At 35.5% G+C, this 14,357-nt stretch overlaps 1 protein-coding gene across 3 annotated transcripts; it reads right to left on the reverse strand.

Annotated features, from left to right (window-relative positions):
- On the reverse strand, positions 1-13,059 carry LOC140768850 (sterol 3-beta-glucosyltransferase UGT80B1). 3 transcript variants are annotated; one of them, XM_073109289.1, is made up of 15 exons: positions 12,685-13,059; positions 12,325-12,583; positions 10,849-11,000; positions 10,183-10,425; positions 8,859-8,970; positions 8,220-8,390; positions 7,298-7,361; positions 6,351-6,408; positions 6,085-6,262; positions 4,627-4,757; positions 2,715-2,817; positions 2,067-2,143; positions 1,111-1,158; positions 459-608; positions 1-324 (listed from the first exon to the last, which is right to left on the reverse strand). In XM_073109289.1, the coding sequence occupies exons 2-15, from the start codon at positions 12,554-12,556 to the stop codon at positions 130-132; spliced, it is 1,914 nt and encodes a 637-aa protein (XP_072965390.1). In that variant the 5' UTR covers positions 12,557-12,583; positions 12,685-13,059; the 3' UTR covers positions 1-129. The 3 variants fall into 3 exon arrangements, with proteins under 3 accessions (XP_072965390.1, XP_072965389.1, XP_072965388.1); XM_073109288.1 differs by having other exon boundaries at positions 12,325-12,564; positions 12,685-13,058; XM_073109287.1 differs by having other exon boundaries at positions 12,325-12,597; positions 12,685-13,057.
- Positions 13,060-14,357: the final 1,298 nt, after the last annotated feature.

Consider the following 14,357-nt stretch of genomic DNA (forward strand, 5'->3'; position numbering starts at 1 on the left):
AAACGAAAACCAAACAACCTTCTTATTGCTCATATTCACAAGGGAATGAATGAGAATATAAAAAATGATGACCGGTGAAAGCAGATTAAAATAAGGATATGCTTTTTACATCTACATTTCGGAAGATGGCTATGAGGTGAATGGATGACAGCAAAAATTTTCAATGACTTGACAAAGCCACTGGAGTGGGCTTGGAAGGTCTTCTGCGGGGGCAGGAGGGATAGGTAATTCTGGGGGCAAATGGCGATGGAATGCATTTACAGCACCTGCAACACCATCTTCGTTCTCTATTTCTCTTGCTAATTCCATTGCTCGTGATTTAACCTTCAGACATTAAGAAAATCAAAGATGAGATCCAAGTTGTGAACGCTACTTCTTGGGCCCCAAATTCAAGCTTTTAAGAGTTTAAAAAAGCAGGTAGAAAAAGAAAAAACAATATGATCATTAAATATCATTACCTCAGGTTCAAGCATATATCTTATAGCATTTGAAAGACGTTCTACATTGAACTCTGATATGGGAATTGGTGCAGGTCCCACTCCTTTCCCATGAATCCTATCACCCCAGAAAAACTGATCTCCGAAAAACGGTATGATGGTAGTTGGACACTGCAAGTAAAAAGAGAAATGCTAAAGGAGAAGCAGGCTGCACAGAAGTCAAAAAAATCAACAATGGTCTAAACAACTTCAACAAGGCAACCGTCAAACCTTTTCTGACTACAAGGCATTACACAGTGTAGTGTTTGCCTAACCGGTTCTATATACTGATTTACTGCTGGTTGTTCAATTCATATGTAATAGCGGTAGCGCATGCTGTTTGGACATCAGTTCACAACTACTAAAATTGTCATCTTAATCTAGTTGAATATCCACTAAACTGTCACCTATCGTGTTGAACTACTGAACTTTCACCTTGCTGAATCCGATGCCCACAGTTTGCTTAATACTTATTTTATCTGTTTTCGGAAGAACGAAGCAACATGATTTCTTGCAAAGTCTTGATTGGATATACAGATTATATGGTCCGATAAGATTTACCAGAGATCATGCAGTCTAATCTGTGTATAAAACAACTAAGTGTAAACAAGGAAAGTGTCTAAAAAATTCTTACCCCGGCTCTTAGCCCTGCAGCTGTAGTACCAGCGCCACCATGATGCACCTGATCATTTAAAAGCAAAACTATCAGTAAGAGGAGATTCAAAGACAATTAAATTTAAGGAGGCATTTCAGAATTAGCTTGTCCCACTAATTCTGTTAACTTGGCCTATGTAAACATGATAAGAGAATAAGAAGATATAATTTCAAGATTAACAGGCTCAGGCCTGACAATATGCACTAAAGAACCACCTAACCAGTTAGTAGCAAAAATTCAAGCATAATATGCCATTACAATGTAACAGTTATGGTCGGTATGACTCATCAGAATATAAATGTCATTTAATAGTTTTTATAAGAACAAAATCTGGTATAACTAATAACAGCCACTTTTATCTATTATAACCCCATACAACAGGCAATAACAGAAATGAGATGAATGCTGGAAAAAAATATGTGAGAGCAGTTATTCCAGTTATATAATGGCCATTAAAAAATACATACTGGAAATAATCCCATGCCACATCAAGAAATTACAGATCAAAATTATTCCATAGGCATCTTATTTCAACTCTTAACCAATCCTTCAACATATAACAGCTTATTATTGTCTAGAATTTTCATATTCTACTTTTCAATACATTAATGTACATAAGTACTTGTACAGTTTGATAAATTGACAGTGGCAGGAGACTACATCAGCACTTCTGCAACCCTAACCCAGATTAAGACTTTCCCATAAAGGCAACTGAATTACTTTAAGATCAAAAACCACCTTGGAGTCAGATGAGTCAACTTAATGGTTCAAGAAAACTTTGATGAAGACTAACATAAGGTGAGGTAAGCTTGAAGTGTTGGAAAGAGTTTTCTTTGCTTTACTAGTGAATTGTTAGCACATCAGGCAGTTGATTTATGCACATAATGTTATCTCATCATGCAAACGAATATAGATAGACAAACTTAAGAGCTCACCACTGCCGCGCACCGAGGGAACAACCAGTCATGGGGGCAATCCTCAAGAAGATAAACATCTACTGGAACCTCAGAAACTGCATTGGTGGAATCATAATGTGAAAAAATTGACAGAATTAATTAAAGGCTACTAATCACTATAACATTTGATAGAAGAAAAGCATACAAGATATTAGCATAAATTCTATATAGACAAGAAAATCTTTATATAATTGTATAGCATAAATTTTATATAGACAAGAAAATCTTTATATAATTGTCAGAAATAGGATAAGATGTAGATTCCATAACAATCCGAAAACTTATGTTCAAGGCATCATTGTGAGGCAACTAGACGTTAACCCAAAAGATTCAACTTGCTGCTACTGAACCAAAAAGAAGGGACACAAATTATGACGGGCAATAAATCATCAAAGGTCAGCCAATAATGATGCAACGGAACAATAAATGATTTAAAACATATCAAATAATTGGCAATCAAAAACCATAAATCATTTTGATTTCTGCGAGAAAATTCATCATCTAATATATCATCATGATTAACAGACAAGATTACTAGCAAATTAACCCTCCTGGATACTAATATCTTAAATTTGTCCAAACAAGCAAATCACACTACAATTGAATACTGAAGCACAGAACACTTACAGCTGCCAAGAGCTCCCCATCCGCGGCCAATGATACCTCTTTGTCCTGTTTCTTTCAGGGCATCTACAATGACGGCTGTTATCTTCTTTTCATCTTCAAGAGGCTTCACAAACACCAAATTACTCGATCATAATATATCAATTACAGCTATGCTAGATATTCAAGCTCATGGTGCAATGCACAAGAAAGAAAAAAGTGTTGTCTATCTTTCAAAGGGCCAAATATTTGTGCTATAGACATTTGTGCATCTGCAATGTTTATTGGTCTGCTACGATTCAGAACAATCCTTTATATCAGCTAAAAGGAAACTTAAAAAAAGTCTTTGGATATTTTCTTAGAATGACAAAGTTATTTGTTTTTTAAAATCACGCCATCATGGCAAACTGGTACTGCAACAGTGCTACAAGGTCACTACATGTAATGAAAACCTCATTATATCCCTACAAATCTACGTTTATTTAGATCAGATAATATAGTTTTCATCGGTATGTGGTCATGCTATTGGGCACCCGTTGACTTATACAGATCACAATATATTTGTGTGAAGTCTTTGTTCATCAGCTTATTTGATGAAGAGAAGGTAACATAGTCCTTAAAATGTCATCGAGCAACATTCCCACATCACCACATCATGTTGAACTATCCCTGTTCACAGATATAATTTGTCCAGTTGTTGATAGTAGTTCTGCAGTGAATACTTCACAACCCATCATGTTCTACTATCTCATGACATGCAGCCCTTGTTGGCAAAATATTCTGAAAATATTCCCCTCTTAGGTAGTACACTAAGAGGATATAACATAAACAAATCAAAGTTCAATCAGAACAAATAAAAGGCTACCGAGCTAGATTCAGGTTTTGAAAGCAAATCAGTGGATTTCTCTAGTTTGTCAGTAATGTCCAAATTTTCATACAATTTGTTCTTTTGCAACATGGACACAGAAAAAGAGAAAACTGTAAGTATATTTCAATTCTAAATTTGTCCATCAACCTTAAAACACTAAATAAACTATGACCCAGGTGTGTACATCAAGATATGCTAAGAAAGTTAAGAAGTACGCTACAAACTTATTTGATGAAAGTGAGAGACTGCTCATATATCCATATCATACCTATACCATATTATCTGACCATATTGACCAGGTACGGTTCATTTATTTGATAAATAAAGAAAAAGACTACTCTTATGTGATATCAAAAAATCATACCATGTTTGGATTAAGAAGTATGAAATGTAAGGGAATCAATGATTATAAAGTGATCCCAATTTAATAAAATTATAAAACAACTATGATTATTTCTCAAAAGAAATAAGACAACATGGATCCTTTTACAGAAAAAAAAATCCAACTTATATGACAATCAACTTAACAAATCTTCAAGAGTTGCCGATGCCAGGATAAATTAATTAATCTGAAGAATGTGGTAGAGTCAAATTAAATGGCACAGCAATCTTGAAAAGATGTTTTTTTTTTTCAATTAAGCTGCTAGTGTTGCTCTCAAACATCTAAAATGTAGTATGCATTTTTAACATTCTACCAATGCTGTTCAAGATACCACATATAACTGCATTCTTAATATTCAAAACATATATCTAGATGTTCCCAATTCCGTATTTCTAAAGCAAAATAATTTGTAACTGACAAATGAAAAAGGTGGATTTGTCTATTTTTCATCAAGAATTCTCACCCTAACAGAAACACTAGCCTGTTAAGTTAAAACTTAAAATAGGAGTGCAAAACAAACTATTTCCAACAACTTGCTTATTGTGTTTTCTACTCTTATAGCAAGATGAATTTATTGGGACTAAACATCTCCTCAAAAGTTACGAGATTGTATGGAAATCTGAGAAAGCTACTGATTTTTGACTGTCTGATAATGGCTATGGAGTTTGTTAGCAAGAGTTACATACAATGCTGCCAAACCCTATATATATAGGCTTTGGTCCTTGCTGGATCCATTGCGCAAGCTCCCTTGGTGGTTGGTACTTTGTTCCCATGTTCAAAAAGCAATAACCAACAACATCTACTAAAGAGCCCCAATCTGCAAAAAGCATGGAAAAACGTAGTCAAATCAGAAAAAAAAGGGAATTATGAAAGAAGAAAATTATTAATTTTTTGTGCATTGCACCGTACACAAGAATATCTATCACCTCAATGAATAAATGAGTATAGGGAGCAGAACTTGAACTTCAACATATAAGTTTTTATAGCAAGTTCTTCTATGTAAAACATGACCCACATTATTCAAAATCATGTCTAATGCTAGTTTAAGGAATTTTGAGATGCCTAAGTTATTAGAAATACCAGAAGGAAAAACAGATCAACATATGCTATTTGCCCTAAAGTTTTAATGTTGAATTCAATGGGAATCCTTCACGGTTGCTTTTACATATAGTCATTACCCTTTGAGCCTGCAGTTCCAAAAGACATTAAAATAAGATTCTTCCATTTTTTCCTTAAACAAACTCAAAATCATGTTGCATTTTTTTGGGGTGTTACTCTTTGTATTGAGTACACAATCAGTCCCTAATTAGCTTGCATTAACCTATCACAACTTCTAATTTTTAAACAACATTTCCCAGATATTATCATCCAATCGCCATGCAATTGTTACCAATCAACTTGAAGTGTTAGAATTAAATGAATCATAATTCAGGCCTTTTTTCCATTATCTATTTAGCTATGAACAAGTGGAATGCTCCATGAAAAGGTCTTAAATTATGCACCAGAATTCAACTGACGATGCCAGATACCTACACGGGCAACTTGAGGCTAAAAATCCCATTCTTATAAGGCTAGTTATAAAGTAAATTTCATTGCTCCTAGCTTAATCTCAAAATGCAATCACATACCAACTCCTCTAAACTCCCTAAGAGATGAAAAGATTCCAGTCAGATGTGATATGAGTGTCAAAGTATGACAAATGTGCAGATAAGGGACATGTAAGATAAAACCAACATAAGTGCAATTTCACTAACAAATTAACTCCAAGTACTTCATAATTAAAATTTAAAACGCTGTGAAAGAAAACCTAGTGTTTCCAGAAGTTCTCCAACCGTGCAAGAACTATGAACAAAATGGACAATTTCTAAGTGCAAGATAAGTGACTTGGTATGGCTTGAAAGTACACCGCATAAATGGACATTGTCCTATGCATGAGAGATGCCAAGGATATGAATGTGACGTGGATTTTGATTCAGAATATTCACAGAAATTACTTAACCTATCTCAGCTGACATCATTTGTACTATGACCAATCTGTAAATCAATAACAACTCTTCAAAATATTTCAGGAAAGAATTGCGAAGCAAATTAGCATCAATTCCATAAATATAAGAACCCAAAAATACCATAACAATCCAACTTACCGCTTGGCTTTGGCACAAGTTGTGGGCTCCACATGTATCCTGTTGGTAGATGTGATATGGATCCATGATACGTACTGAAGTAAGCAATAGGAGGCAATTTTAACTTCTTTTTTCTGAAGTCATTTATGAATCCCCTAATGCCCCACCAGACTATTAAGTCCACAGTAAGATACGATAGCTGAATAGTAAAAAATATTATTGTTTAATTGAGAGTCTATATGAAGGAAAAGGAAAAGAAGATTCAGAGAGAGAGAAAGAGAGAGTACCCTGTAAGCTGCACTCTGGGGCACCCGAGCAAATGGATGTGGGAAATCATTAGTTGGCCTGCCTATAAGTATGAGCAATAAGATGCAGTATTACCAATAAATTATACATCTAAGACAGTAGTAGTCGCTTAATCAAAAAATTGCAGAAGAAAAAATAGATGTTGAAGTTGGCCGGTGTGAGATACTATGGGCTAATGCTAGCCGCACATCTGTAGAACAAAATGTCTGCTATCATTTTTGTGTAGGCTCTTTGAAAAAGGTACTTAGCATCTTTAACATTCAGATAGGAAATAGCAGCAAAAGCAGAGTCATAGAATGAGGAAATTAACTGGCTTTCCCATATAGACCAGGTCAGTCCATGCAGTCGGATACACTATATAAAATTTTAGACCTGAATGCGAGTATCTGTCAAGCAATATATGGCATGAGAATATGAACAAAAGCAGTACAAGTAAAAGACTCATGAAATCTGAATAGGTTTGACTGTTTTCAATAAAAGTTAATGTAAATTGCATGAAACAACATTCCAATGAAAACATTCATTACTTATGCAAACAGATGATCTTCAACACATTCGTCAAGTCTACAATCTCCCGACTTCTAGAGTAATAATAGAAACCCAACCCATGCAAAATCACAAAGCATTTCCTTCTCTGAAAATTGTTCTGTTCTGAATAAGAACGGAACTGAGTAGGAGAAAGAAGAATGTTCCTAGTGGTTTTAAACTATAACTGTCAAACTCAATTAAAAGAGATTACACAAATGAACTTGGCATCATGTTCTCAGCGCATTAAGCATTTCAGAATGAATAAAGCGCCACAGGAAGCAAATCAGCAAATCATTAAAATTGGGCAGTGCGAGTGCAACATCTATAGAATTGTTTTCATAAGAAAATATTAAAAAAGTTTGAACAAGTTCACTTTTGTTTAGGATTAACATCGACTTACGTCCATGGCATTGTAAAGAAGATGTGAAGAGGTACCCCAAGAGCTTCAGCAACATGTGCATGCCCTGTAAGAATGATTGCACATCAGAAAAACCAGAAAAAAATGTTCAGTAAACTCTTTGTTTTGTTTTTGAAAAATTGCTAGAGCCATTATATAACATTAAAATTGTTCAGCTGTATGACAAGGAAGGATTTCTTAATAATTCAGCCTCAGCAATTTGTTGTTCCTAGCATGTTATTTCAGTAAAGTTATAAAACTGATGGACAAAGTTCCTCAATTATGAAATGTTGTGGCTTTCCAAGTATAAGAGTAGTGGTTTTTGGAACACTGTAAGGCATGTTTATGTTAGTGATTTGTTCGTATAAGAATTTCACAAGTATCTCTTTTTCTTCCTGACAAGACATAAAAATATTGTCTCCCTAACTTCATGACTTCTAAATTCTGTTAACAGAAGGTTCCAATAAACCAAGACAAAATGCAATTTTCTTTAAGAAATGAAGCTTATTTGACCGAGGTTTGCAATCAGATTGCATCACAAAAATATGCCAACAAGCAATTGGTGACTAGAGCTTCTGTAATAAAAGAATGTTTAAAGTTTTAAACAATGTGTATATAGCTTCAAAAGGATTAACTGGCTTCTGAATATTCCAAGATAAGGCAAAAGAGAGTAACTTATGAATGGATAAATATAGCAATCATATAATCAAAGGAAAACTGCTAATAATTAAGTTATATTAAAGGAGTGCAAGGTAGTGAAAGAGCCTTATTAATTTATATGATTGACATGAAAATCAACTATATCTAAAGGAATCACAACTTGTTGATTCGCTTTTCAGGTGACAAGTAATGTTGTGATGAATAAAGAATTCTCAGGGAAAAATTTAATAGAACCAAAATTTTTTATTTCATAATATATTCTCACCATAAGCAGGAGGATTTGCAATAATTGCCTGAGCTCTAAAAGGTGCACCAGAATCCAAATCAGGTTCAGTGCATGCTGGGAGAAGGGAATAGATGATTTCCTTCAGCTGGTTTCTCTGTATAGAAATTTCCGTTGGTCCAGATAGCAGAAAACCTTTGGTTCTTGCCATATCTGTACTATCAATGTGGATCGCTAATTAAGTACATGGTCTGACACTAGCTATATAAAAGTAGTAACAGTAAACAAGAGTAGAGATGGATGTATCTAGCTACAATGCTGGGTTGAAATTAATTAATAAGACAAGTAATTAGATATACCAGAAAATAACAGCACCATTAACCTGCTAAAATAAGCCTTTCAGAATCATCTTTAGACCCAATATCATGTTTTTCTAATAGCGGGGATGGACAATTAAGATTCTATTTTGATTGATAGATTTCCTGAACATTAACATTCTTTTAAGTTCGCCTTTTTTGGCAGCTTTCCTTTGACAAAATATCAAGTCTAACATAGTAAAAAATTACCACTTGGTAAAACAAGATAAAATAAGAAAAATAATTGCTCAAGATAAAAGTTGAAATACTATAAACCAGATGAAAAAAATAAATCCTAGATCTTAATGAGAATAGAAAATCGTACATCCAGCTAGGATTCGAGGATCGCCACCCAAGGGGTAGAAGTCCACACCAGCGGACTTCACAAAAGTACGGAAATTGCGATGAGTCGCCAATCTAACATGATGACCAAACTCCTACAACAATATCGATTAATTTAATAATTAGATACCTTTTCTGCAAAACCATGAAAGTATGACAAGAAAAAGTTTCAAAAAGAATGTAGCAGTGCATATAGTAGACACACTTGCATCCACTGATTATAAACCTATTGCATTGAATATAATGAATTTCTTACTATATGTGTGGTACTTTTAAAGATAGTCACTTTGTCACAATCTAACATTATAACATGAACAATTTCTGAAATAAACTGTCCTATCTAAGGAGGATGGTCAAAAAAATCAAAAGTTAGACTAAGGACAGGATGCATAGGACTTATATATTTGTTGAGAAAAGTGTAAATTCTACAATATGGATTAACCTTCATTTAAAGCAATGCTGTGATGCTGTCAAAATTGCAGCATTGGTCATACCCAATTTACCCCCACAAAGTACATAGTGAAGGTCCATCTTGTGCTCAGGAATCATATGTTATATTAGAATATGTGACCAACATATTATCCCATCCTTCTGGGTAGTGTGCCATGACAGGTAAGTCAAGATTCTGCTAGAGAAAATTACGTATGAACCCCAAAATATAAAGATGAACTTACATGGAAATTATAGTGAAAAACCAAGGATGTTCACTTGTAATTGTATCTTTCTCAAATAGAAGCTACTCAAAGAATGTGAGGTGCTGGGCTGGTGGCTTTCCCTTCCAAGAATTTCATGACTGCAACATGCCATCAGTTTGGCAGAGATTCTAGATGGTTTTCCCAGCTGACATCATTCAATGGAGAGAAAACCAAGGCACACAAACATGGGTGATCTAAGGTCATGAGGATTATGAAAATGAGAGATGATAAATCAAGCAGTGCTCTCAGCCCTGACTCAATCATCTATCTAATCTGCATAATCTCCTCCACATTCTTCCTCCCAGCCTCCCTCCCATAGTGTATTCATTGAGTACTCTAGGGATCTGTAGCAACTTATAAGATGAGAGTATTCCATCTCTCTCCACCTTGTGATGAGTTGTGAATCACATCATATACTCAATAGAAAACAAGCTGTTAAAACATTCTTCCTAAGTTTTACCATAAAATTTGTAGCATCTCTCTAGATACATATATACATATATATAATATGTATCCATTCAGCATTGTAAGCTACCAAAGTCATTTATAGATTAGGTTAATATGATAATCAGCTGGCTAGGCAGTAAGAGTAAAGTATATAAATAAACATGCCTGAAGTCTTTTTGCAAATGCTATAAAAGGTTGGACATCTCCTCGAGTTCCAACAACCAGCATTGCAATTTTCAGTCTTGGGACTGATTTGTTATGCTCAAAGACAGGTTCTCCAATATCAACCGAGGCAGAATCAACAGCATCAAGCTCTAATAGCTCTGATGCAACATGGGCACTTCGAGTTACATTTACCTCCACTGTACCATCATTTTGTATCTTCACTAGCTTCTCGATGATCTTTTTCTGCAAGATATGATTCTGTCTATTAGTTACATAATCGATGGAAAAAAATAATAAATTTTCAAAGGAAATTATGTGAGAAGCAAAACAATACATGAACTCACGAAGGCCATTTTTCTGGTACAGGTATGAAAATTATTCACACATCAAACATACTAAGGAAAAATTAGTGCATGTTAAAGCAGACGAACAGCAAACCACAAAATGAAGAATATGTCAGTGTCAGTTACTGCATAATTATATTGATAATATTAAAAAATATTTAAAAATCAACAAAATCATGTGTTACATCTACACCAAAACATTACACCAAATTGCAAAAGCACATGTTATGGTGTAATTTCAAAATTAAATATAAAGAACACATATTAGATTATAATTGCATATATAAATAGATATTACCAGATTAATTCTGAAAACGTTTACCTTCTCACTTTCTGATAACCTGTCCAACTTTAAGTCGTATTTTGGAGATTCCTTCTTATCAGTACTTGATTTGGTTAATAAGTGCTCCTGAACTTTGAATGACCGATTATTACTATGAGATTGTACTGGCATTGTTTTAGAGTACTCCGTGCCTGAAATGACAAGCACAAGCAATTAACAACATGCTAAGGGAGTACAAAATAAACTACTGTAATAAATAGGCAATGAATTAAGATATCTCATAGTTTAGCAAGTTGTAGAAACTTTAGAATCAATGTCGATTTGTTGATGAATTGGCTTTAGAATCAAGGGAGGAAAGAAGAACGGAAAGACTTGCAAAGTCCCAGTAAACCAAGAAGCAAGAATGTAGTATCATGAAATAATTACAACTGAGTATAAAAAAGGCGAAAAGGATGGAATTACATCAACATATCTCACCGTTTGCGAATTTTATTTGAACATATGAATTTCGTGTCACGTATTGAAATGTCAAAGAAATAATAATTTGACACCATATCCAAAAAAAACATTATGTGGATAGAAATTATGCCTAGAATTTATACATGAAACTCTGCACCATTCAGCCAACTTGTCATGAATTTACGTTTGTAAAAATTGCTAGCTTTTACATCGACATAACATATATCATTGTGCTTCATTTACCTCTACGGTTTTTGTATTCCTTATGGATGCAGAATCAATATATAGAGTGTGATACTAGTGATCAATTCATCATAATAATTCCACAGCTTGATAGAACAATTGACTTGTAAGTAGTGCTCTACCAAACCCCTGGAGATGATTATTTGCAACCCATAGTCAAGGATTGCTCATGCGTGCACAGCAAACAGAGCGGATAATCAGGTGCCACAACATGCTCCTAAAATGTGTTCTGCTGCAAAAAGATGCAATCTAGTGACATAGATCATCTATCTCAAACGAAATGACAAGGCAAACACCCCAAAAATCCTTTCTCTATTAATTACGTGTCTGAGGAGAAGTTTGACATGCAACTATCATGCTACCGTTGTGAGGTTTTCTGTTTAGCAGATGTGTGCAGAAGCATCTGGAGCTCAATTAACACAATCTAAACAAAATAAGTGCAAGAAAGTTATATCATTGGACTCCTTTTTGTTGAAGATCCCTTCAGTGATATGGTTTATTTACTTAGAAAGGTAGTGTGGGGAAAAAGTAAAAAAGAAAGAGAGCTCCAGAATGTTGCGTTAAGAAGCAGGTCAAGACTAGCAAGAAAATTTCTTCATGATATCCTTCTCATCTGCAGGTTTCAACAGCGTTAACAATAAATCCAAGCACAACCAGAAGTAGATACCGAGCTGCAAGAAGGTTTAACATTCGATTATGTTTAAGACGCCAAATGAGCGGTTACCATTTTAAATCTAACCTATACCATAATCAACAGTAATTCCAACACTAAAGTTACCATGAGAACGAACTAATTCATGACGTATAACTAACCTGCAGACGGCGACAAACAAAAGTCCGATTCCCTTGATCCAGAAAACCTCGAATCCAATGAACTAACAACAAACTCCACGACTGCATCGACATCCGAAGAGCCGCCGCGTCCTCCTTTCTCACTCCCTTCCGCTGCCACTTCCGGTTCCAAAACCGCTCCTCGTTCGCCCAAGTCACCATCTTCAACCACCTCGCTCTCCTCCAAGCCCTCGATTACCCCATTATTCGCCATCTCATCCACTGCAGTCGCATCAAATCCCTAAAATAAACAGTCTGGCATCCAAAATATCAACTATTCCAGCTCGAACCCGCCCAAATGCAATAATCAAAAGATTGACAGAAGAACGAGTTAGAGTTTACCAAACTTTCAAGAAGCAATCACGTCCACCAACCGGTCAAATCAAAGCGAGAGGTATCTGTATAGAACCTAGGAAACCCTAAGCCGCGTAACCAAGGGAGCGATCAAGAGAGTATCGCGCACAGGTCTCCAATCTCGATCGCAATGGGAGGCAAGGGATGAAAGGGAAACGCCAATACGTAGTGAGGGAAACGGGAATCTTGAGCAAAGATCCGTTTCACGTGGACGACGAGCGGCGAAGACCACAGGAGAGGAGAGGACCGCCAAATTTATTAGGCATTTGGGCGCCGAAAAGATGGCGTTTTGGGCCTAAAGTTTCTGAAAGACTCGAAATTACGAATTAGTCCTCGACGCCGTCGCTTACGTTGTACCGCTGTAATGGACGGCGGAGATCAGAGCGGTTCTTCATTCACAGCGGATAATATACTCAGTCAGGAAGCAATTTTAACGTACACCGGCGGAGCAGTGGATTGTACTCCAAGATCCCAGGCCCCAGCACAGTTATTCTACCGTTTATACATCGGCATTACTTCTTTCTAATATAAAGTATGACGAGGGTTTTCTCGCAAATGGCTTCAAAAAATTCCTTTCCGGGCTGAAAAGGTCACGTGGAACAATGTGCGAAGTGCAGGAGCTGTTGACTATATTAAGTGTTCCATTTTCTTTCCTTCTTACGGTATCTAATTTATCTGGAAAGTTAAATGTAAGTATAAGCTGCAGACGATATTTATATGATATTTTTTCATAAGACTTAAAAAATAAATTAAATACTAACCAACTCTAATAGAGTTGGGAGTTACTTTTCTTATGATCAAGGAGGTTATTGATTCTGATTTTAATCTTAAATAATATTATGAAGAAACTGTTTTGTGGTCTAGTGGCTTGACTCGATTTAGTTGATGATTCGATAGTGCGACGGTTTGAAACAGATTTCGATAATATTTGGTTCGAAGCAATTATTCGACGACTACATATAATTTGTGGCCTAGACTAAAGTAATTAAAAATTTTGTAGAGCCTAAGTGCTTAAGTATCGGGCTTATGAACGATAAAAAAAATAATAATAATAGATTAAATTTGAAAGTCATCAAAAACTCTGAAATGTAGTTATACAAATTGATAATCTACAAGATTACTTGGCAGATCTTGATTATAATTAATGAGAGACAGTTTTATTATGGATTATAAATATATAAGCTAATGGTTTTAGTGGTAAAGTACAGGTGCTATAAAATTGACACCAGATTTTAGCCTTTTTATAATAAATTTGTTAGAAAACTTGTGCATAATTTTATCGGATTCGGATCTGGAGGTGTGGATCCGGGCACCTCCTTGGATGTGTCAAATCTCAGTCTCTGTTATTGTTTATTCGATCATAAGTTATTAGATGCGTGTACTCAATGCGGTAGCTCGCATCACGGCTCTGCTCCAAATCCAGGCTCTAAATTGTCACGTGCTTCGACAGTGACGTGGCTCAGTTGATAAAAGAGTCCGCTTGGGTTTTATATCGGCACAACTGCAGGAAATTTATGCAGACCGCGCTGCAGACGATCCGCTTTCGTGGAAGGCGTGGAGACGAATGAGAGGCTCGTCACTCTCTAAGCATTGAAGTATTGGTTTCATCTAGCTAATAAATGATTGGAGGATGCCGTGGACTTCTATTCATGCCAATATCC

Source organism: Typha angustifolia, chromosome 10 (assembly GCF_048772165.1).
Source record: "Typha angustifolia cultivar Huaian chromosome 10, ASM4877216v1, whole genome shotgun sequence".
NCBI classification, from domain to species: Eukaryota; Viridiplantae; Streptophyta; class Magnoliopsida; order Poales; family Typhaceae; genus Typha; species Typha angustifolia.

Bases quoted from the DNA above. Each gene is read 5' to 3' on its own strand.
- LOC140768850 (XM_073109289.1), bottom strand. From the start codon at position 12,556: ATGGCGAATAATGGGGTAATCGAGGGCTTGGAGGAGAGCGAGGTGGTT. The intron at 6,409-7,297 runs GTAAGTCGATGT...ACTTATAGGCAG, and splicing joins TTCTTTACAATGCCATGGAC to GCCAACTAATGATTTCCCAC. The intron at 6,263-6,350 runs GTACTCTCTCTT...TTTACTATTCAG, and splicing joins CCCAGAGTGCAGCTTACAGG to CTATCGTATCTTACTGTGGA.